At 37.8% G+C, this 25,067-nt stretch overlaps 1 protein-coding gene and 1 long non-coding RNA gene across 2 annotated transcripts in view; one reads left to right on the top strand and one right to left on the bottom strand.

The window, feature by feature from the left end:
- LOC137221522 (uncharacterized) overlaps positions 1 to 2,064 on the bottom strand; it is a 105,469-nt gene extending 103,405 nt beyond the window's left edge. The window contains exon 1 of the long non-coding RNA XR_010942050.1: positions 1,559 to 2,064. This is a non-coding gene — a long non-coding RNA (uncharacterized lncRNA). The remainder of the gene's footprint in view (positions 1 to 1,558) is intronic.
- Positions 2,065 to 2,276: 212 nt separating this feature from the next.
- Positions 2,277 to 23,539, top strand: RIOK2 (RIO kinase 2). Its single transcript, XM_067731306.1, has 10 exons — positions 2,277 to 2,469; positions 5,110 to 5,248; positions 5,995 to 6,111; positions 8,563 to 8,738; positions 11,337 to 11,425; positions 13,655 to 13,846; positions 15,367 to 15,459; positions 16,618 to 17,142; positions 17,806 to 17,902; positions 22,222 to 23,539. The coding sequence occupies exons 1-10, from the start codon at positions 2,404 to 2,406 to the stop codon at positions 22,384 to 22,386; spliced, it is 1,659 nt and encodes a 552-aa protein (XP_067587407.1). The 5' UTR covers positions 2,277 to 2,403; the 3' UTR covers positions 22,387 to 23,539.
- The last annotated feature ends 1,528 nt before the right edge of the window (positions 23,540 to 25,067 follow it).

Here is a 25,067-nt window from a genome sequence, read left to right as displayed (position 1 = left end):
CTAAGCATGGTATGGTAGAGCAGAATACTGAACAGTACTTGAATCACTTTTACTCTTCAAAGGTTTGATTAAGATGTTTTAAAAATATATATTAATATTGAAAGTATAAAATATTTGGGCTCAGTGTGATTATCCCCAGGGAATATGCCGGAACCAGGACAGCAATTCTAGCCAAATCCAATCAATTAGTGGTGGTTGCCTGGAGCAGAGTTAAGAAGTAAGCTAAGGTTTGTGTCACAATAGATTAATAATGTCTGCTAAAGTGTTAGATTAAAAATAGACCCCAAATGACTCGTGTTTCTCATCCCATTCTTGCTCCATAAGTTAGTCATTTGGTTTCCTTAAAAACTTTTTATTTTTTAAAATAAATTTATTTATTTTATTCATTTATTTTGGGCTGCAATGGATCCTCGTTGCTGCACACAGGCTTTCTCTACTTGCAGTGAGTGGGGGCTACTCTTCGGTGTGGTGCACAGTCTTCTCATTGCAGTGGCTTCTCTTGTTGCAGAGTATGGGCTCTAGGCACACAGGCTTCAGTAGTTGTGACACACGGGCTCAGTAGTTGTGGCTCACGGGCTCAGTAGTTATGGCACGCAGGCTCTAGAACGCAGGCTCAGTAGTTGTGGCACACGGGCTTAGTTGCTCCACAGCATGCGGGATCTTCCCGGACCAGGGGTTGAACCCGTGTCCCCTGCATTGGCAGGCTGATTCTTAACCACTGCACCACCAGGGAAATCCCAAAACTTTTCATTTTTATGTCTTATGTGAATTACAGAAAGAAAAATTCCATTTCAATGAAGATTTCCATTAGTTGAGATTGGTTAATCAAAAATTTACTGAATTCAAGTAAAAAAAGAAGGCAAAGGTTGTGTTGAGGGAATAGAGGGTTGCTCTGCTTTCTTTATTCTCTATTTCATTATATTAACTATCCTGGCTGAAAAGATAGGGCAGATTCAACTGCCTGCCTTAGAATTCCAGTGCATGTTTTATTGAAGGACTAGTTCTGTGTCTGGACAGAGCAACATACCCAGTGGGGCCTTTGAGAAGAGGAAAATCAGCACACGCGTCAGTGAAAAACCGGAGGCGGGGGAAGGATAGGAACTCTTTGTAAAGACTGATTTCCAAAGTTTATACTAAAGGTTTTGAGGCTAGACCCAGGGAGAGGCTGAACAGCAGTGGCCCACAAACCTCCGCGAGCAAATGCAGCACCCTCACCTCACATGAGTAGCGAACCAAAATAACTGCTTTTTTTTTTTTTTTTGCGGTACGCGGCCCTCTCACTGTTGCGGCCTCTCCCGTTGCGGAGCACAGGCTCTGGACGCGCAGGCTCAGCGGCCATGGCTCACGGGCCTAGCCACTCCGCGGCGTGTGGGATCCTCCCAGACCGGGGCACAAACCCATATCCCCTACGTCGGCAGGCGGACTCCCAACCACTGCAACACCAGGTAAGCCCATGCCTTTTAAAGGTTTAAAATATAGCTCATGAAACGAGATATAAATGCAAACATTATCATACAAGTTTTGTTATACTTGTAAGAAAGTATAGTAGAGTACGCACCCTCTTTGTCGGGGTGCAAGCTGTTTACGGTCCCGCTCCGGCTACATTTTTGTTGCCGTAGGTTGGAGTCCCAGGGCGGGTGTCGGCAGTTCTCCTAAAGCCCTTAAATCGGGTCCTCAATTGACAACCCACGTAGGTAAGCTCGGAAACGTCAAAATGCGCACTTTTTCTGTAAAAGCGCGGGAGAGACGCCGGCTACAGCCCCGCCCCCACACGTCACTCCAGGCTCCACCCCCCAGCAGGCGCAGGCGCACTCCGGAGTCTCGGGGACCAACTTAAATCAAGTAGTGAGCAGATGCCAGAGTTCTCTTTAACCACGTCCGCCCCTGTCCTGAGCATGCGCAGTTAGACAGGGGCCTGCTAGTGTGGTTACTCTATTTCTAACCTCCTGGATTGTCCGGCGTCCGGCTCAGGTTCATTTTCTCTCTTAGTGGAAGTCACTTCGCCTAAAGTAGGAGTTGCTGTTAAACGTGCTCCTCCCATTAAACTACCACTCTGCTCTTAGAGGCGGGTCGCATCCTTTAGGCAGCCGGTCCTGACAGATATGAAAAATAAATGGCGTATGATAGCACTTAGAGTCCGCCGACTAAGCCACATAACAAAATCACTTTACAAAAAAATACTCTGCTTTGTTCCGTACTATATGCTTCATAAGACTCAGAAGACGTTTTATTGCCCCCAAGTCAGTGAGAACGGTACCTCTTTTTAGTAACAAGGACCTGTAGTATAAGCTGCGCAGGCGCGAGCTGCCCGGCCGCTGTGAGGCGCGGGAGAAGCCGGAATGTCAGCTTTCTTATCGCTGTCTGGTTGTTGAAACAGGATTCTGGCCTGGGTCCGGGGCCGCCATGGGGAAAGTGAATGTGGCCAAGTTGCGTTACATGAGCCGGGATGACTTCAGGGTCCTGACCGCGGTAAGAAGTTCGCCATTTTTCCCTCTCCCCTGACCTTTTCTACCGCGCGTGCTCTTCCTCTTCCTCCAAGTTTGCTGGGAGCTGAGCGCGCTTTAGGCCCTGGAACGCGGCCGAGGTTGGGAATGGGGAAAAGACCGGACAGTCGGATTTTTCAAAAGCCTTTGTTCAGAAGCTTTTTATCTTCCCCCATGTAAAGCAAAGACCCCTCTTTTCCTTGCTATTTTGCTCCCCTTCTCCAGAGGCACATCGAATCTCTGTAGCCTGGGAAGCTTCTCTGATCCTGGGCTTCTGACCAGCTGAGAAGGGTTTAAGAATCCTGAAGAGTAATTGATAGCATTGAGTTCCCTACTCACAGATTGAGTCACATAGCATTCCTTCAGTTTCATTCAATCCACACATACTTATCGGATATGTAGTAACCGTTTTAGAGAATTCCACGGGTTACAGGACAGACAAGACGAAGGAGGCAAATCATCAAGTAAACGAATAAATAAGGGATAATATGAAGATAATAAGTTCTATGAAGATGATAAAGCGAATAACGGAATAGAGACCCCTCATGGTGGAGGCAGGGAGCCTGAATACTGTTTTTAAATTGTTTAGTCAGAGAAGACTGCCCGAGTGCAAGAATCGTGTCTGTTTTTATAAAGTTCCTGGTATTTGGTAGGTACTGAATAAATATTTGCTAAGTAAAAGAAAGAATGCGGGGCGGGCATAACAGCTGAATGAGAAGGAGCCGGTCCAGTGAAGTCCTGGGAAAGAATTGAAGGGAGAGGAAGCTACAGTGGTGAGTGCAAAGGCCCCAAGGCAGGAACAATTTCTGAAGACTAGAAAGGCCAGTGTGACTGGAGCATAGTGAGCAAGAGACTGAAGAGTTGGAGATGTAACTGGGAAAGGTGAGAGCCAGATCATGTGCTACAGATAGTCATGCAGGCTTGGTAAAGAATTTTGAATATATTCTAAGTATAGGGGAGCCACTGAATGTTGTTAAGCAAGGAAGTGACAAAAACAGATTTTATGGTCTTAGTCTTATAGCACAAAGATCAACACGTAGATAAGGCATTTGCAGAATAAAACACATTTATTTAGGAGCTATTATTTTTTGCTTAAATAGGCATTTCTTAAGGAATAAACTATCAAATGCAAATTCAGTGTAAAATTTGGAAGACACTTCTTTCTCCTCCCATAGATTCTGAAATTCAGCCACACTTTCTCTAAATACCTACTGTCAAAGGATACCTTCCTTCTCTACTTCCTCAGCACATTAACTCACTCCTTAATGCCTCTGACAGAAATAGGGGAGTCAAGAGAATGTTAGAGGCTGGGAGAAACAGAACAAAGCATGGAAGATTAGTTAAGTTTAAAGTGTGAGGTTTTGGTTGGGACATCAAAACGATGCCAGATTTATCTTCCAAAACTTTATTTTTGCAATTCTTAAGTTCTTTTTGAAGCTCACCAAGGAATGGCCTAATTCATTAAATATTTCAGTCTCAGTTGAGTGTTACTAGTCTTGGTATCAGTGGCCACCTTTCCTTGACCATCTTCCCTTTACTTCTCTGGCACCTCCTACATCAATAATCATACTTTGACTGGCTGCCCTTACCTTTCAGTGTGAATTCCCCCCCCCAAGTTCTGTCCCTTATCCCTCCTTTTTTTTCCATTATCTCTCGCTTAATGATCACATCCACCTTATGTATGACTTTATCTCTTACCTCCATCAAGTAATTGACGATTTTTTCTCTGTAGTTATGACTTCATTCCCAAGTGCAGATCAGCCTTTCCAATTTTCCTTAAACATCTTCATCTGAAGTACCTTCCATGAAGGACCTTCCAACACCTCAGACTCAGTGTGCTCATATCGAATTAATCAACTTTGTCTACCCCTTCAGTCCTTTCCCAAACTCCATTAAAATAATAATAATTATTACTATCTTAAAGCCTCTTCTTTCTTTTCACTTCACCTTTGACTCTTCATTCACTTTACCCTCCCACATCCAGTGCCAATCCCTCCCATACTAATTTCTTTAATTCTTTCCCTCCATTACCACCACCTCTTCCCTGTCCTGGCTTCTGTTTTCTCTGGCCCAGACTGTTGTCTTAGTTCTCCAATACAGCACCTCCAGTTTTTGCCTTCTCTAAACCACTTTGCATATTCCTGCTAGATTAACATCCTTAAAACAACCCTTAAATCTCCCTTGCCTAAGCATCTTCATGAGTTTCCTACTTTCCTTAGTATAAAATCTAAAACTTTTGGTCTACATTTCAGGTCCTTTCATATCTTCTCATTAAATACCTTCTTAATAAATACCTGGAATATCTGTAGTTATTAAACACAAATATTTGGATGTCAATACGTATTTTGGTACATACCATATGTTAGTAACTATGTTAAGCACTCACAATTCATACTCTTGAAGTGCATATAGTATAGTAGAGAGAGAGAGAGAATATGAATATCAATGATTATATACCAAATTGTGATTTAAAATATGTCTAGAGAAGGTAATAATTATGTCTCACAATTGGTTGGGAAACTGCATGGTCAGGAAAGTTTGACGGAGAAGTTAAGTTTTTCACAAGGTTTTGGTAGACAACAGCTCTATGTTGATTATGATTGCATTTTGATTTCTTCAATTGCAGGTTGAAATGGGCATGAAGAACCATGAAATTGTTCCCTGCAGTTTGGTTGCTTCTATAGCCAGCCTTAAACATGGTGGTTGTAATAAAGTTTTAAGAGAACTAGTAAAACATAAACTTATAGCTTGGGAGCGAACCAAAAGTAAGTATTTGAGGCACCGTTTGTGATTTTCCCTGTAACTGGCTTCCGCCAGAGCAGGTATTCCAAAAAGCAGGTGGAAGCTGCCAGACTAGGAAAGCACTAGACATAGAACTGACAAAGTACACTTCTACCATGTTCTATTGGTCAGAGCAATCACAGGACCCACCCAGATCCAGGAGGCTAGAGAAATAGCCTTCATTTCCTCATAGGGGATTAGCAAGTTCCAGTTGCAGAAGAACAAGTGGGATTAAGATATTGTTGCTGTCTTTGGCAAGTACAGTCTGCCAAAGGACTCTAGAGCATTACCTCTCAAACCATAGTGGTGAGGGATGAGTTTCTCTTTTTCCACCTATTATGGATCCGTACCTTTATAAAATAATAAAAATAATTACTAGAAAAATAAAAAACTGACAAAATACAGGCACACATTCCTTCTTATTAGATTGAAGACATAAAATAACTTAGTCAAATTGATACAAAAATTTTTGAACCACTTAGTTTCTATAACTTGTCACAGACTAGTAACAAACATTTATAGACTGGTATCAGTCTGTAGGTTACACTTTGAGTAACACTGCTCTAGAGAAGAAATAAAAATTACAGCAAGAAATGCTAAAACTCGTAAGCCTGGGTAGCTAGTGTTTTTCCAGCTAAGACTTCCCTTGTTTAAATTTTTCTCTTGACCTGATGTGACTTGATGGTACAGTGTAACTAAAATATGGTCTTTCTCATTTGATTTTTTCTAGCTGTCCAGGGCTATCGGTTGACAAATGCAGGCTATGATTACCTAGCTTTGAAAACACTTTCTTCTAGACAGGTGGTTGAGTCTGTTGGAAACCAGATGGGTGTTGGCAAAGAATCTGGTAAGTGCTGATAGTACTATTGAGTGCATTTTATTTGCTTTAGTTTATGTTTCCCCTTGAGAAAGGATTCATCTTTTCTATTTTTCTAACTAAACAGTAAATTGAAAAGTTGCTTGAAAGCAATACAGATTTTGAAATTACCCTTAGTTTAGTAAACTACTGTTTTTTCATAAGTCTATCACTGAAAGTTCAGTTATACCAAGAATCGGTTTTCCTCTAATAACTGAAATCTTTGGCAAATACTTTATTTGTTCTTATTTTAATATCTGATAAATTGAACATTTGTAATAATTTTTAAAAGTATCACAAGGGGGCTTCCCTGGTGGTGCAGTGGTTGGGAATCCGCCTGCAAATGCAGAGGACATGGGTTTGAGCCCTGGTCCAGGAAGTTCCCACATGCCGCAGAGCATCTAAGCCCGTGTGCCACAACTACTGAGCGTGTGCTCTAGAGACCACAAGCCACAGCTACTGAGCCCGCGTGCACAACTACTGAAGCCTGAGCACCTAGAGTCTGTGCTCCACAAGAGAAGCCACCCAAGTGAGAAGCACGTGCACCGTAAAGAAGAGTAGTCCCCGCTCACCACAACTAGAGAAAGCCCACGCGCAGCAACGAAGACCCAATGCAGCCAAAAATAATAAATAAATATTTTTTTAAAAAAGTATCACAAGGAAGTTATAAAAACCACACTTTCCATCACAGCAGTATGATCAACAGGCAAAGTTAGATATGTGTAGAACCACAGAAAAAAATTCTAAAATAGCATTAAACAAATACCTATGTAGTGGTTTTTTATGTGTGGTAAAAATAAAGAACAGAGAAAGATTTTCTTTATGCCATGCTCTCTTATACACTACTTTTTGTCCTACAAAGTTTATGCTGTATAGTTACATACTTTAAACTGAGAGAGCAAAAAAATTAAAATTAGGGCTTCCCTGGTGGCGCAGTGGTTGAGAGTCCACCTGCCGGTGCAGGGAACACGGGTTCGTGCTCCGGTCTGGGAGGATCCCACATGCCATGGAGCGTCCAGGCCTGTGAGCCATGGCCGCTGAGCCTGCGCGTCCGGAGCCTGTGCTCCGCAACGGGAGAGGCCACGAGAGTAAGAGGCCCGAGTACCTCAAAAAAGAAAAATTAAAATTAGAAGTAAAAGAACTATTAGGAAACCTATTCCAAAGGAGGTTGTTTTGGTACTTCATATGGTTTGTATGTCTACTATATTAATATCCAGAGTATGGTATATATTTAGTAAGTAATATTAGAGTTACTAAATACGGGAGTGTGTGTGTGTAAGAATGTATAAAATGATGTAATGAAACACCTCTTTTTCCTCTTAATTTTTTTATGTCCAATTTTTTTCAATTAAAAAAATGGCTTTCTTTTAATTTTTAAGAACTTCATTACTTCAAAACAGAGTACGAGTATGGTAAAAAGTGAATCTTAACTCCTAACCCAGGTCTCCATCTCCTGTTCCTACTTCCCAAAGCTATCACTATTAATATTGTACATATCCTAGAAATATTCTATGTAAATACAAGTATATAATGTACTGAGGATGTATGTATATACATTCACATATCTTTTTAATCATAGGTGAAAGCAAACAGTACTTACAATGCTACACCTTGATTTTTTTCCACTTGGTGCATCCCTGACATCATTTCATATTAGCAGAGGTGTCTTTCTTGTAGTTGCCAAGTATTACAGTCTTAGAAATTAAATTATTAGAGCTAAAGTTATGCACATTCAAAATTTTGATATTACCAAATTTCCTTCCAAATTGTGTCAATTTATAATCTCACGAACATGAGAGGCTGTTTCTCTCATGAGTAATTAGGACATGTTCTAAATGTTAGTATTAAAATAGCAACTTGTTTGATAGAATATTTATGGGAAGATCTCCATTCTGATTATTATAGGATTATATTTGGATACTTAGTATTTATTCATTGAAGCAATTTAAGAATTGAACTTCACATTGTTGAAAAGAAAGAATTTTTTTTCTTTTTGGCCCTGCTGCATGGCAATGCAGGATTAGTTCCAGGGATCTAACCCATGTCCCCTGCAGTGGAAGCGCAGAGTCTTAACCACTGGACCACCAGACAAGTCCTATGTTGAAAAGGAAGATATTATTAATCACTGCTCGTACATGTAGGACACTAAGGAACAATTAGATGTATTCCCACTAAATGGAATTGAGCATTGAGCATCTTTGGAAGCAGTAACCTTTGACACCTTTGCATCCCTGTTTTCTTTTGTAGTAGATATTAATACATGTCATCATTTTGTATTGTAATTAAAATTACAATAAAAAGAATTTTGCTGAATGGTAACTATTTCTAGTTATTAGGAAAGATAAAATTTGGAACAAATAAAACCAAAGTTAGAAAATTGGAATTGTTTAAATTTACTGGAATAAAAATATAATAATGATCCTTTTAAAATTTTGACTCTAGATATTTACATTGTTGCAAATGAAGAAGGGCAGCAATTTGCATTAAAGCTTCACAGACTGGGAAGAACCTCCTTTCGAAATCTGAAAAACAAGCGTGATTATCATAAACACAGGCATAACATGTCTTGGCTTTATTTATCTCGTCTCTCTGCCATGAAAGAATTTGCTTATATGAAGGTATTTTTAATTTTATATTTTTAACCAAACAATATGTGTAGTTAAAAGGTTGTAGTGACATGCATCAGTCTGTTGCCTCCGCATCTCCCTACTCCCAGTCCCAATCCTTAACAGTCACTTTTTAACTCTTTAGACTATTTCTGGTATTTGTTTTTCTCGTGGTTTCCTTCTACGCAGAGGTATTTTTAGCTGTTATAAATGCATAAAGGCAACTTGTATTCTACAATATTAACAAGATAGAGTAGCCTGAAATAAATAGTGATGTAATTGCCTCACAAATGTGTATGTGTGAATGTAAATCTATACCTGTCTATGCATATGTCTGTCTCTAATTGAAAACACCAGATAATTACCTTCTGTAGAAACCTTAGTCTCTCAGGTAAGTTGACTGGTATTTTTTTTTCCCTCAATGGAAGAAATGTCAGTTTATGAATTTGTATGTATATTAGAAATGGTAAAAATCTTTAGTTTTCAACCTTTTACCTTCTAAATTAAGTTCAACATAGATTTACTAAATATCTTTAATAATAACCAAATTAATTGTCTTCACTAATAATTTAAATTAGAAAATAACTGCATTCTTATTATTCTCTCCAGTAGGATTTATTTGTTATAACTTATCTTTTTAAAATTTTGAATTATTAAAAATCACTCCAGCGTATGACCTGTTGTTTCTTGGGAATTTCAGTTTGATGTTCTTTGAGTAGGTTATTTTAATTCATGTGCTTAAATTTTTAGTAATCCTGAGGGAAGAATCCTCTAGTCAGTATAAGTAAGTGATATCAATACCATACATGTTGTGTTTTTTGTGTTATATCAATGGTTTGTATCCTGTGATAGTAAGTAGGCAGTTTAGTAGGAATTGTTACACATTTCCCCCAAACCATATTAAGTGTCTTCTTGGAGTTTTTATATGAAGGCACAGGAATAGAGCCTGGTTGTGGATAAATATGCTTCTTAAATTTATTCTCTCTTTTCCTAAGCGAAAATAAGATAAGATTGAGCTATAACTTAAGGGTTAAGCTATGGTACAAGGGCTAGACCACTATGACAATAGTTAGAGTTGTTACATACTGTTGAGCTGCCAAAGCATGTTCAGAACCATTTGGATTTAAAAATAACAAATATATGGCCAAGCAGACAATCTTTGGGGAGAGGGAAATAGTTCCTGTCCAAAGAAGGTAGGAAGTAGAGTAGACAGCTCTTAAAATTAACCCTCTTAATAAGCATATATTGAGTGTCAGCTGTGTGCCTACCTCTATATTAAGTATTTTGTTGGGGGAGGTGAACAGCGGATACCAAAGAAATAACGAGTGCAGTGTGTGTCTTAAAGTTGGAAAGATAACATGAACACACCTAAAACAGAACAGTTTAAATGTCAAATTATATGTTGAGTTTAGAGAATCTTCTGTAGAGTAGAATGATCGATGAAGGAGGTTTCATAAGTGAGTGGGAGTTGAGTAGAGTAATGGAGTTGCATATGATTTGTCTGTAAGGAAAAGACAATAAGACAGTGTACTTTGCAAAGGAACCAGAATGGCAAAGACATGAATATTCGTGTGAGCCCTGTGTGTATGGGGACAGTCACTAAGGTGACTGTCTTGATCACACTCCAGAGTGTTTATTGGACAGAGTATTGAGAGAACTAGGACTGGATAAGTGGATTAAAGAGTTTTGAAAACTAGGAAAAGTTATTCAGACTGAAGTCAATATTTACAGCCATTGTAGTTTTTTTAAAATGGAGCATTGACGCAAGCATCTTAGTTGGTATTGGTACACTGAAGAAAGGTTTGGCCTGGTAGCAAGAACTAGAACCACTGTTGGCGTGATTCAGGTATCAATGACAAAGGCCCTGTCACATAATAGATTTATATTGTATATTGTGGTCTGAAGAAAAAGGTCAGTGCTGTATAAACTGAAATGCCTAATATATTGGAATATTTCATTTCCTGATATGCCAGAAGACAGAATATTTCCTAAATCACAATTTATTTCCATTTGAATTTTTTAAGCACACTCCCAGTAAATGACAGAAACTTACAAAATAGAAGATATACATATTGTAAGAGACGAAACTTCTTGAAGGCAGAGACATTTTCACACTCATTTTTGTAACCCTAGCACAGTGTATAATATTTAGTAAATGTTCAGTAAATGAATGTTTGGTAAAAAAGTGAATTACAGGGGCTTTCCTGGTGGCGCAGTGGTTGAGAGTCCGCCTGCCGATGCAGGGGACACGAGTTCGTGCCCCGGTCCGGGAAGATCCCACATGCCGCGGAGCGGCTGGACCCGTGAGCCATGGCCACTGAGCCTGCGCGTCCGGAGCCTGTGCCCCGCAACGGGAGAGGCCACAACCATGAGAGGCCCGCGTACCACAAAAAAAAAAAGTGAATTACAAAAACTGGTTTACAGTGTTGTTTTTATGTACAGCTCATTCTGTGCAGTGAATAAACCATGCATAAATAATCATGTGTTAACTGTAATTTTGTAAAGGCTTACATGTTTTTTTTCTGGTTGTGGACAGGTACACTTAATTTTATTGTTCCCTAAAAATTAATGACCTTTTCATTACTTTTTACCTGTTTTGCTATATTTTAGGCATTGTATGAAAGGAAATTTCCAGTTCCAAAGCCAGTTGATTATAATCGCCATGCAGTGGTCATGGAACTCATAAAAGGCTATCCTCTGTAAGTATAATTCTTGGAACCTTCAGTTCTAATAAATAATTATAAGGTTCAATTTTAAAAAATAATATTTTTTTTTGTAAATGGAATATTGCTTCTGGGAGGTTAGAAATTAACATAAAGTAGTAGACTTAAAGGCAAATTGAAAATTCAGTTTCATTCTGACAATATGGATTTTACCACAATTTTTTTTTTTTTTTTTTTTGCGGTATGTGGGCCTCTCATTGTTGTGGCCTCTCCCATTGCGGAGCACAGGCTCCGGACGCGCAGGCCCAGCGACCATGGCTCACGGGCGCAGCCGCTCCGCGGCATGCGGGATCCTCCCGGACCGGGGCACGAACCGGTATCCCCTGCATCGGCAGGTGGACTCTCAACCACTGCACCACCAGGGAAGCCCGACAATATGGATTTTATACTCTCTGACTCAGTCAGTAAATAAACAGTCTAGTATGTGCCAAGCGCTGTTCTAGGCTCCCCAGTAAACAAAATAAAGTCCCTGCCCTCATAGAGCTTACTTTCTGATGGAAGGAAACTTGCAGGAAATAGCTAAACAAGGAAATATTTGATACATCAGATGGTGGTAAATGCCATGCATAAAAATAAAGTGGGGTAAGGGGGATAGGAAGTGTTGAGGTGGGTGGGTGTAGGAGGCTGCTATTTTACATGGAGTGACCAGGAAAAGTCTCCTTGATAAGGGGATTTTTGAGCAGAATCCTGAAAGGAGAGAGGAAATCATGCAGATATCTAGGAACATTTCGGGCAGAGGCAAGAGCAAATGCGTAACTCCTGGAATGGGAGTATGCCTGCATGTTCAGGAAACAGAAGGCCACTGTGGCTGGAGCTGAGTGAGTAAGGGGAGAAATTGTAAATGATGAGATCACAGAGGCAGCAGACAATTTGTAAGCCATTGCAAGGATGTTCTATTTATTTATTTTGGTGGGGAGGATATATTTGACATATAACATTCAGTAACTTTAAGGTTGATTTGATACATTTATATTTCCTAATGTGATTGCCATTGTAGCAATAGTATAAGGACTATTTTGATTGAGACAGGAAGCCACTGGAGGATTTTTTTTTTTTTTTTTTTTTTTTGGTGGCAGTGAAAACTCCAGGTCCTAACCACTGGACTGCCAAGGAACTCCCTGCCATTGGAGGATTTTGAATTAAGAAGAGACATGATCTGACTGATGTTTTAATGGTATCACTCTGACTGCTGTATTGAAAATAGACTGAAAGGAGACTAGGACAGGATTAGGAAGAAAAGTTAGGAAATTATTGTAATAATGCAAGCAAGAGATGATAGTAGTTTAGATCAGAGTGGTAGATGTGAAGGTGATGAAAAGTGGTCAGATTTTGGATATGTTTTACAGTCAGGGCCTACATGATTTGTTTGGGATTGTATTGATATAAAGGAAAGGGCAGGTAAGGATAACACCAAGATCTGGGGCCTGAATAATTGGAGGGATAAAGTTGCCATTTACAGAATGGGAAAGACTGCAGAAAGACAGTTTGAAGTTAGAGGGTGGGGCAGAATCAGAGGTTCAGTTTGGGACATGGTAAGTTAGAGATGCCCAGAAGCTCAGAGAAGTCTAGATTGAAGTCTGTGTATGAGCCTGTATGAGATCACCAAGAATGGTTAAGATAATAGGTCTTAAGATTAACCTTTGAGGAGCTCCAAAATTTATACGTCAGGGAAAAGCTGAAGAACTAGCTAAAAAAACTAAGAAGGAATGATCAGTGCAGAAAGAGGACAGCCTGAAGAGTTAGTGTACCAAGGGTCAGATGAAAGGAGCTGCTTCAAGGAGGGGGAAGAGGTTAACTGACCAGATAATGATGAAGGTGGAGAATTGACCATTGGATATAGCAACATGTAAGTCATTGGTAGTTTTGACGAGAGCTATTTCATTGGAACAAGGTTGAATGAAAGCTTGCTTGAAATGGGCTCATTAGAGTGCTCATTGAATTGGAGAAAGCACACGTAGAGGAGTTTGGCTGTTAAGATGAAAGAAAGAATGTGGTGTACTGGGAAGAAGATACAGAATTGAATGGGTTGTGTCTTTTTTTTTTTTTTTTAAGCTGTTATATCTGTATGCTGATAGGATTGAAGAGAAAACTGCTAGGGAGGCATGATGAAATGGAAATAATATTTAAATGTAAATACACACATGCTTGCTTTCATTAAAATCATAAATGAGGACAAATAACCATTTTCACACTTAACACTTTCAGATGTCAGATACACCATGTTGAAGATCCTGCATCAGTATATGATGAAGCTATGGAACTAATCGTTAAACTTGCAAATCATGGGCTGATTCATGGAGATTTCAATGAATTCAATCTCATTTTGGATAAAGATGACCACATCACCATGATCGATTTTCCACAGATGGTTTCAACTTCTCATACCAATGCTGAATGGTATATTCTGGATGTAACTGTGTTTATGTGTGATGCAGTCATCTTTTATTTATTAATAATTTTTCAGCTTTGTCATACTGTCATTGGGGTTAATAACTGGTTTGAAGTGGCTGATGTTAAGAGTCTAAAAATTGGGATGTCAAAATGCTCTGATTTTCCCCCTAAGAATTTTTCTTACTCCTCGGTATTTTAAAACTGAAAAAAAATGCACTTTGATACAGTTTTTAAAACCTATTCATTAAAATAATGCTGTATATTAGAAATCTGAAGAAACTGCCTACTTTTATAAATCATCAAAAGAATTTGAATTACTCTTGTAACCTGACAGACTTGCAAAAGTCAAACTTTCTCAGCCATGGAACTCTTTATTCAAACAAACGTTTAGGTGGAAGCCCAATTTTTAAAACAAAAGCCTGCTCAGAAGAAGTAGGGACATGGAAGGAGGAACCCTAGAACCACATCCTCTCTGCCTTTCCCCTTTTCTCTCTGCTTCATGGTTGCCTCCAAGAGGGCTTCACCAGGCATAATTTAATAATTTTTTATGGCCTTGATGAAAGTTACGGTTTTGTACTGAACTCAGTTACCAGACTGGTAATATCTCTCATGTTGTTTTTAGCTTTTATTTTGATAAGAGAAAGGAATTCACGTAAAACCTCATCCCTGACACACGGCAGAATCACTTCATATACTGTGATAATCTTATTTCTCATGTTACTTGACCATTTAAACAGCCAAATTGTGAAATATGACAGGATATTTTCCTTTATGTGTTTGTATTCTATGATGCAATTGAGTGTAATCAAATTAAGAGTGAGTATTTTTTTTCTCCTGTTCTCTCAATTCCATGTCATCCTGTCTCTTAATTCTCCCTTTCTGGAAACCTTCTAGAGAATTCAATCTGTTCTGGCTGCTTTATGGTAGCCTAAAAAGCAACCTGATATTCAGAGGTCCTTCTACTCTCAGTCCAGATTAACATGTCTCCAGATAACTATTTATAAGCCACAGCATTAGTTATATCCTATAGATGTTTACTACATATTAGCTAATGGGTAATAAAGATAATATAAACATAACATTAGTCCCCAAACTTTTTCTTATGAGTCACTAGTTTATTTTTGTCTTCACCTTTTCCAGTTGACTAGAGGTTCTAGTGAACATAGCTGAAGCTGATGGGAACTATAATCAGACAGACTGGAAACTAGAGAGGCAAAGTAGAAATCTGCCCCCAAACTGCAGGCCCTTATCTTTTTTTCTGGGATTCATATATATGTCTCACAGTATGGGAAAACCTTGAGTTTTCTAACCATAAGAACTGTATGCCATTGACAGCTTATAGTCCTTGTTCCTGGGCTTTTAGTTTTTCAAACACCAGCAGCTGATTTGTTTCTTTTTTCTTTTGAGCAACATCCTTTTCTCTTTCATGTAACAACAAGAATGTCATAACAAGGATGTTGTCTTTGGCTAATAAGGAAAAAGATGAACAACAAAGGCTATATAAAAAATGATTCTTGCTTTTGCAGGTATTTTGACAGAGATGTTAAATGCATCAGAGATTTCTTCATGAAACGTTTCAGCTATGAAAGTGAGCTTTTCCCAACCTTTAGTGATATCAGGTTTGTATACTATGTTGCATAAAATGATAGAATTCTGAATACCAGATTTATTTAGTTCTAAAAGTTAACACTTTCATCTAAAAAATTTTCATTATTATTGTTGTTCAGTATCATTGCTATATAATATACAAATGAAACTTAAAAACTATGCCTACCTGTGGTCCATTAACCTTACTGAATTTGGAGGAGGAACCTACTTAGTTTCTTATAAATTCGAGAACGCTTATTCAATATAGGATGCTATGTGAATAACCCGTTTTTAAGGAATCAAGCCAAGTGTTTATCAGAAATTGTGTTTTTCCTTTAGTCACCGTAGGAGCTATATTTAATTGATTCATGGAACATAATTATATGTAAATTCTCACAGCCAAATGTTCTCATTTTGTATACGTAGTTAAGATATTGTTTTCTGATTTGGGATGATTGACATAACTTAAAATCTTTAGCCTCCTCTGAAAGTTAATTTATTAAGTCAGTATCAACTGAAGTTTCTGTAACTTTTCTACTAATATCTGTTGCTCTTCACAGTCACTTTATTCCTTTTTTTTTAAGATTCATTATTTATTTAATTTATTTTTGGCTGCATCGGGTCTTAGTTGCAGCACACAGGATCTTTGCTGAGGCATAAGGGATCTTTCCTTGTGGCATGCAGGCTTCTCTCTAGTTGTGCCGTGCAGGTTTTCTCTTCTCTAGTTGTGGTGCTCAGTCTCCAGGGCATGTGGGCTCTGTAGTTGAGGCGCACGGGTTCCAGAGCGTGTGGGCTCTATAGTTTGCCACACACAGGCTCTCTGGTTGAGGCATGAGAGCTCAGTAGTTGTGGCGTGCAGGCTTAGTTGCCCTGCAGCATGTGGGATCTTACTTCCCTGACCAGGGACTGAACCCACATCCCCTGCATTGTAAGGCAGATTCTTTACCACTGGACCACCAGAGAAGTCCCTCATAGTCATTTTATTCTTAGATGACAACCAGCTATGTCCTTTACATTTCTGTAGTTAAGTGATTTAAGTATTACCTTTTAGGCAGAGAAAAACCTTTAAAATATATAAACTGTTAAACTCATTTGAGAGTCGTAATTTATCAGAACACTAAATACTTAATTCATGTCAGGTGGATTTTTTTCTCGCTCTCTAAATGCATAACATTCTTTTCTTTTCCTAGGAGGGAGGATTCTCTTGATGTAGAGGTTTCTGCCAGCGGCTACACAAAGGAAATGCAGGCAGATGATGAACTACTTCATCCAGTACATCCAGATGATAAAAATATTGAAACAGAGGAGGGATCTGAATTCTCATTTTCTGATGAAGAGATATCAGAAAAAGCGAAGGACTGTAGATCAGATATTGAAAATGGACAGAACTCTATCGGTGAATCAGTTGACTGCTGTTTCAGATCATCTGGAGACCTTGAACAAATAAAGGAAGACAGTTTGTCAGAGGACAGTGCTGATGCACATAGTTTTGAAATGACTGAATTCAATCAGCCTTTAGAAGAAATAAAAGGGCAGGTTGTTACAAACAGTTCTGTAACTGAGTTTTCTGAGGAGAATAGCAGAACTGAACATGACACCAGGCAAGATGATAAGACAGGTCAAGGTGGAATCCTCATGGGCTCTGAGGAGTATGAAGATGAGTGCCCTCATATGATTGCCTTGTCATCAGTAAACAAAGAATTAAGGCCTTTCAGGTATAGACTTCTGTTGGTTGGTTTTTTACTTTAATCTGGAGACCTAGACTTTGATTCTGGTAAATGAATGTTTTTGTCAAATGACATGACAGCTATATTCTGCATCATCATGTGCAAAATGAAAGCAAATAACTCTTTTATAGTTAAAATTCAAAGAACCCTCTACAATTGCCTTATGCTAGACAGCCTATTTATTCAATTTTAAGCAGTTCTGCTTTCAAATTCAAACTGATTACTTTCAAATAGTTAATAAGATCTCTTGATAAGTTGATGAGGTTTTAGATGGGTGAATTATTTGTATTTTTTAATAATTATTCATCTAATGTATGTTTGGTTAATGTATAGTCCAATAAACATGTAGTAAGTGTGCTCTCTTAAAATATCTACTTACAGTGAATTTTCCCTCATGCTTTGAACCTTCTGTACTTATTTGTTAATGTACAATTAAAATTACTGTTATGTTATTTTTCTTTTAAGATTTTTTTTTTTTTGGACAAATATTAGTGAATCAGCCTCAGCTTAGATTAGCAAAAGATCTAAAATTTAACTTTTAGATTTAGGGTAGTTTGATGAAATATGGCTTTATGTATTTCAAAGTAGTAATAAGATATAAATTAAGCATAATTAACTTAAAAATTAACTAAATTTTGATTTTAATTTTAGAGATGAAGAAAATATGGAAGATACTAATCAACATAGAACAAGAACTCTGAGTGTTACTTCTGTGGGCAGTGTGTTAAGCTGTTCAACAATTCCTCCGGTAACTATTCATTCAACATTTCCCAGGTGTTTATTAGCACTACTGTGGACAGATTATTAAGCTTAGGCGCTCTGAGGATTAGATGATGTACAGGACCACCTTGGCCATTTGGACTTCACATGTTGATAGTATAAAATTGATAAGAAGTGCAAATTTAGTAAATAGAGAGGGTTCACTTCACTTTTAGCTGGAACGATCAGAGCTTTCAGGGAAAACAGCATGTAAGTTGGCTTGAATTTGAAAGATGAAAATCATAGAAATTTAAATCCAAGGGGGACTTTGTAGATTCTCATGTGATCTTGTCCCTGCATTTTAACAATTAGGAAATTGAGACCCAGACAAGTTACATGACTTTGCTCAAGATTACTCAGCTAGTGACAGCACTGCACCTCAAATGTGAAAATGCACGAGCTTCGCTAGCTAGCTTGTTCTTAAATTTTGAAAGATGAAAATAGGTAATTGTAAAACTTTCAGTGTCTCAAGGTTTTGTTGGACATTTAGCAACAAATGTCCAAAAGAATTTCATAAAGGACATTTTCTGGACAGGATAATGAACGTATAGTCCAGCTCCTACCGATGAGCTTTTATGCCTGCCGGCCATTTCTCCTGGCTACCCGGAAGGAAGAATCAGTTTGTTTCCTTTGTAGATTTTAAGCAGAGATAAAATTACATAATTGGTGTGGTAGGTTTTTTCCTTCTGGTTGAAGGTACCAAGTTGAATACCATTGAAACTAGTTTTTAGTGATAACTTTACTTAAAATGAGCAAAAGAAGAAAGTCAGTTTAGAAGGTAGAAAGGAGGAAATCAAATTATTATTTAGAAAGTGAATTCACAGGGAAAGAACTTTGTTTTTTCCTGAACTTCTCATTTTTTAAGTTCAGATATATTGTTAACAAGTTAAAATGTACACCCTGTGGAGGGTAATATGGGACATTTACAAAATTAAATCAGTTATCAAAAAATAAGCTAAAAATAACAGTACTCTGTTTTATTAATATAGTGCACTTTTAGTAGTACTGGTATCTTTACTCAATAATAGAAACATTTGGAACTTGCGAGACCAAAATAAAAGAATAAAATTCTGTAAATGCACTGATTTTATATACTCTTCTGATGGCCTCATAATTTACCTGATTTTCTGAACATAAAATTTAAGTCTGTGAAATCTTTGAAACATCTTTTAATTATGATGGAAGATAATATCTCCCTTTAAGTATTATCACCTGTCTTGGTTAAGAATTTCTCTCACTTTATGATTGCCTGTCCATTCTTGGCTTTGATATTTTTCTGTACTTATTGAGATATATTCACCCTCCTTTCTTTGATTTTATCAGATTCAAAACATAAGTGCATTTATATCTAATTGTTGGATTGGCCAAAAAGTTCATTAGGGTTTTCTTGTAAGATGTTACAGAAAAACCCGAATGAACTTTTTGGCCAACCCAATACAGTGTTGTAAAATTGGCAATTGCATATAAAGAAAAGTTAGATTACTCCTGCTACTTTCTTAAATTCTAAGTTATGCTCTTTTCTGTATATAAAGATGATGACACTAACATTGTCTTTAGGTCTTGTCTTTATGCCATTTAACTTACAGCTAACAGAAGGAACTTATATTTCAAATGGGGTCAAGCCTATAATAAACTGGATTATAAAATACAGATTTGCCTTTAGTCTAAGGGGGGAAAAGATGTCTCTAGCCAGCTTAATCAAAAAGGTTTCCCTCTAATCATTGGAAACAAATTGACCGTGTTAACTTCTAATTCTTTTGGGAATTTGGTCATACTATTTTCCTTGAGGTTGTATTCCATTTTTTTTAAAGGGTCAGGAGAAAACAAACTTTTATTACCTTCGTTAATTTGATGATTGTTGTTTTCGTGTCTGCAAAACTAAAAGATTTGCTCTGTGTTCTTTGAAATTGTAAAATCTGTTTTCCTCTTTAAAATACTTTTATAGTTCCCTATTTATTGGCAAAGTTGCCATTTATGAATGCTGTTCTTTCTCATATGTAACAGAATTAAATTCCAGCTAAACATTAAGGTATATTGATTTTAAAAAAGTACATACATGGCCACCATCAATAGCAACAAACAACAAAACAATAACAAAGTACATGATTTTCATTCATTTTTTTCATGTACTCCTTGAAATAATACAGAAGTACAGTTGACCCTTGAACAACACTGGTTTGAATATGTGGGGTTTTTTAATAGTAAATGCTACAGTACTATATGATCTGTGGTTGGTTGAATCCGCAGGTGCAGAGGAACCTCTGATACAGATGGCTGACTCTAAGTTATACTCAGATTTTTGACTGCACAGTGGGTCAATGCCCCTAACACCCTCATTGTTCAGGGATCAACTGTATTTTATTTCGCATTTCATCATTTTTTTAAAAAAATATACTAGTGTGGATTTTTCTCCCACTTTTTAACATGAAAATTAACCTTGTAGGATTTGTAAATTGTTCTGAATTAGGAGGTATATGCATAGTGATTCATTACCTCCTTATTTTCTTTAGCTGCTTGATATATCTTATGGTCTCATTGAAGTAAAGAACGAAGGGGAAGTTCAAGCAGAATATTTAGAAAATAAATTGATTTTTTTTTTCTTGGAACTATCCCAGAGGCCTCTGTCTGAACTCCTCTAGTTTAAATGTGGTGCATGTTCTACTGTTGTCTCAGTCTCCTGTTGGGTACCTTCTTTCCTAGTTTTATCTCTTTTCCTTACTGAGTTTACTTCTTTATGTGGCAGAACGGATTTTAGTACTTTTTTGAGTGAGTTTGGGTGGGGGAGAGGACTTTTTATTACTAAAAATGTCTTTTTATCGTGTCCTCACACCTGATTGAGAATTTAAGTATTAGAGTTGTGGTTTGGAAATAATTGACCTTCAGAATTCTGAAGGTATTGCTTTGTTCTCTTGGTGATAGTTAAGACTATGCTGATCTGATTCAGGTTTCTGGTCTCCTGCTGGGGTGAGGAGGCTGTGATAGTTGCCTGGCTTCCTAGGGTAGAGAAAAGTCCTAGAGGCCAGTCACTCATGTGTTAAACTTTCAGCCAATCTTAATGCTTTCAGTAATGAAATTTCTGGGATAGCAACCAGGTGCTTCTAAGACTCTGGCCTTCCTGGAACTGCATCTCCTAGGATATCAGTCTCTGCAGGAACTTGCATTTTTATTCTTCTGTTTCGCTTTATCTTCTTTTACTTTTCCTCCCACTGAGAATCATTAGACTAAAATAAAGAGGGATAACTTGTTAAAGCCTGTCTGCCTAACTATGTAAAATATCTGAAGTCTGCATTTAACTTATCTGATCCAGAGTTTTATATTTCACATATACAGTCCAAGAAACAGTGCGTTAGGCAGACTGGTTTTTCTAGCTCCTTTTTACCTCTCAAATCCATTAATCTTTAATTTTTTAACTTGGCAGATTTTTAATAAAGCTTCTTTGTACCTAGCATGGGGTGGAGCATACTAAGAAGAGACCCTTGCTTCAACCCTTTCAGCGTTCACTCTTTTTTTAGGAGAGGTTGGATGATGCAAGATTATACACAATTAAACAGGCTGCTTCAGAGGAAAAAAAAATTATGTGAACGGAATATTCAGATTTTATTCTTCATCTTGTAAGTCATTTGACATTGGCAGCCTGTGTCTTAAGTGATAAGAAATAATTTGAATTTATGATCATTCACCGTGTGAAAACATACTGTTTCTCCCAGAAACTGTATGAGGACTTTTCCATGAGTAACTGCTGCCATCAGGTCATCTCTACACCTGAAGTTATGAAGGCACTCTTGTGTATATTTGACCAGTAGTAAATGCTTTCAAACATAATTTTCCACTACAAAACCATGCCTCCTTTTACCTAGAAAGCAAAGGAATAAGCAGGTTGTTTTGGTTTTGTTTGTTTGTTTTTGTTTTCTTTCCATCTTGTTGGGTTTGGGTTTGGGGGTTATGGTTGGTTGGTTTTTCCCAGTTTTCCTGATAGACACTAGGTGGCACTATGATGATTTGTTATTTAAAGAAATGTGACTATTCACTACTATGTGCTACTTCTTGCTGTAATCTGTATTTCTGTTAGGAATTTAATTCCTCCTATTTTATAACAGTTTGGTGTTTTCTCTTATTGCTGTTTAATATAGTACTGTCAGTGTTTGGAATTTTTTAAAACTCATGCTTTTAACAGAAATTTGAAAAATATTAGCAGTGTAAATCTTTGTTTTATTGAATGTTTACTCCTTATCAAAATGTTCCATTAAAAAAAAAATGAAAAAAAAAATGTTCCATTATCAGTGATACTAATTCATGAAATCTTTCCAGGAATTGGTGAAACAGAAGGTGAAGCGTCAGTTGACAAAACAGCAAAAATCAGCTGTGAGACGACGATTACAGAAAGGAGAAGCAAATATATTTACAAAGCAACGGAGAGAAAACATGCAAAATATTAAATCAAGTTTGGAAGCAGCTAGCTTTTGGGGAGAGTAATATATTTAAGAAGTTGAATATTTTTCAAAAAGTTACTATGATCCCTTTTTAAGCCACCTTTAGTATTTTTTGGACCAAGGCAGATATATATATATAAATAGATAAGTAAACCCTCTTTCATCAATAAATTTGACTCATTCGGTACATGTCTTCTAAAGAATAACTATAGTAATTCTGCTAAAGCAACCCAGTTTTCCAAGTAATTTTTTGTTAGGAATATTTGAGTTTTTTGTTTTTTGTTTTCAGTACGCGGGCCTCTCACTGTTGTGGCCTCTCCCGTTGTGGAGCACAGGCTCCGGATACGCAGGCCCAGCGGCCATGGCTTACGGGCCCAGCCGCTCCGCGGCATGTGGGATCTTCCCGGACCGGGGAACGAACCCGTGTCCCCTGCATCGGCAGGCGGACTCAACCACTGCGCCACCAGGGAAGCCCTTGAGTATTTTTTAAAATCGAAATATCACTGTTTTTGCCTGGTTTTGTTCTCTACCACAAACAGGTAGATTGCTTGGTTTCATATTCCAGCTTTTCCACTTACTAGTGGAAACAACCTTAGGCAAGTCTTATTTCTCTCTCCCTCTTTCTCCTTCTCTGCCTCAGTTTTCTTAGTGTTAAAATTGGATTTATAACTACTTTGTAGCCTTGTTGTGAGGATTATATGAGACAGTGCACAGAAAGCACTTAGAACAATGTCTAGCACTTTAAAGTGTAGCTATTGGAATGGTAATTACAATGATGTTTATCTTTCAGAAAATCTGCTAACGACTTGGTTGCATTTTATTTAGCCACAGGAAGAATTCACTGCTATATATTTTTTTAGTCTCTTGTATTAAGGGTAAACCAGCTATGTCTCCTTTTATTTTCTGCTACTTAAATTGGTAATGTGATCATGGGAACAGAAATTTGAGATAGTCACACCATGATTTTTACAGTTTCCAGTTTTTATGCAGCCTGAACAGAAGTAGAAGACTTAAGGGTGGGGGGAAGTAGAAGGGATGAGAAGTGAACAGTTCTTTCTGATATTCTTAACTGGGTGGGTCAAGAACATATTTCATGTCAAAGATAACAAATATAGTTGACCCTTGAACAACGTGGGTTTGAACTGCGAGGGTCCACTATACACAGATTTTTTTTTCAATAAATACATACTACAGTACTGCATGATCTGAGGTTGGTGGAATCTGGATGTGCGAGGGCTGATTGTAAAGTTATAGGTAGATTTTCAACTGGATTGGGGGTCATCGTCCCTAATTAGGCCCCACATTCAGCTATACTCCCTTCACTGGGTGCAGGAAAAAAGAAAATACATAAGGCATGGTTTCTCCCTCAAAGACTTTATAATCCAGTGAGATGTGAAAGTGAGTTCTTAGGTACATGTACCTGATGATAATCCAGTCTCTTCAGCAACAGCATGGCCCGTAAGAGGGATGTCCCTTGCAGTGGAAAATGGCCACTAGATGGCAGTGTCACCCCACAGTCACCAGCCAGGATGTCTTTGAATTACTTGCTTCTGTAGTTAGCATTGGCCAGGAGATACAACAGCAGATTCTTTTCCAAGATTGACAAAGACAGCAGATTCCCTTTAACCTTTGCAAAATTAATTCTACTGTTCCTTCACAAGACCTATCTAATAAAATCACTGTAATAATACAGATGCAAGAAAATATCACATCTAATTCCCTTGAAAATTATACTAATTTTGAAAGTATTTACATAGCTTTGAATTTTAGGTATATCTTTAAATTCAGGTATTCTTTTTTTTTTTTTTTCTGCTGTACGTGGGCCTCTCACTGTTGTGGCCTCTCCTGTTGCGGAGCACAGGCTCAGCGGCCATGGCTCACGGGCCCAGCCGCTCTGTGGCATGTGGGATCCTCCTGGACTGGGACATGAACCCGTGTCCCCTGCATCGGCAGGTGGACTCTCAACCACTGTGCCACCAGGGAAGCCCTATTCATTTTTTATAATCTATCTACTTTAAAGCATTTTGATAACATAATGTTGAAGACAGCATAATAGAACCACAGAATATTTATTTTGGAATACATTTTCTTATATTAAAAGTTTCAAAACCAATTTGGGAGACTATATGACTTCACCCTACTCAGCTTTATTCAGTTGACTCAGTCCACCTTTTGGGTACCTATTACATAAAAAGCTTAACTACTATTTGAGGAACTTAGAAGGCAAATAAACAGTGCTTACCCTTAATAGCCTAAGATTTCCTGTGAGTTACAGAACAAATTAGTCAAATGTACAAACCTAAACAAATTATTCTGGGTCCAATCACAATGATTTTTAAAAGATGTTTTTGAGTAGCCATCATGTAGAAATTGGAGACTTTGCCTTAATCAGACAAGATTTAACCCTCACATTTTAAAACATCCATAGTGAACAATAAGAAAAATTTTTAAGTCTACTACTAATATAGTAAAACTACTATGACGCAAAACACTTGTTGAATCTGGGAGTTTCAAATTTAAATCCTGGTTTTACCACTTCCCAGGTACCTTCTGTAGCCTCTGTAACCTCGCTTTTTTGATTTGTAAATGAAGACATTTAATGGTCCCTGTCTCGAGGTTGTTCTGAAGAGTAAATGAAATAACACCTTACAGGAGCTTAGCACAGTGCTTGATGCTGGTCCCTCAGTATCCCCTGGGGATTGGTTCCAGGACCACCTGTGGGTA

Source organism: Pseudorca crassidens, chromosome 3 (assembly GCF_039906515.1).
Source record: "Pseudorca crassidens isolate mPseCra1 chromosome 3, mPseCra1.hap1, whole genome shotgun sequence".
In the NCBI taxonomy this organism is placed as follows: Eukaryota; Metazoa; Chordata; class Mammalia; order Artiodactyla; family Delphinidae; genus Pseudorca; species Pseudorca crassidens.
Note: the sequence above shows the minus strand (reverse complement) of the source record. Positions and strands in the feature narration are given on the sequence as shown.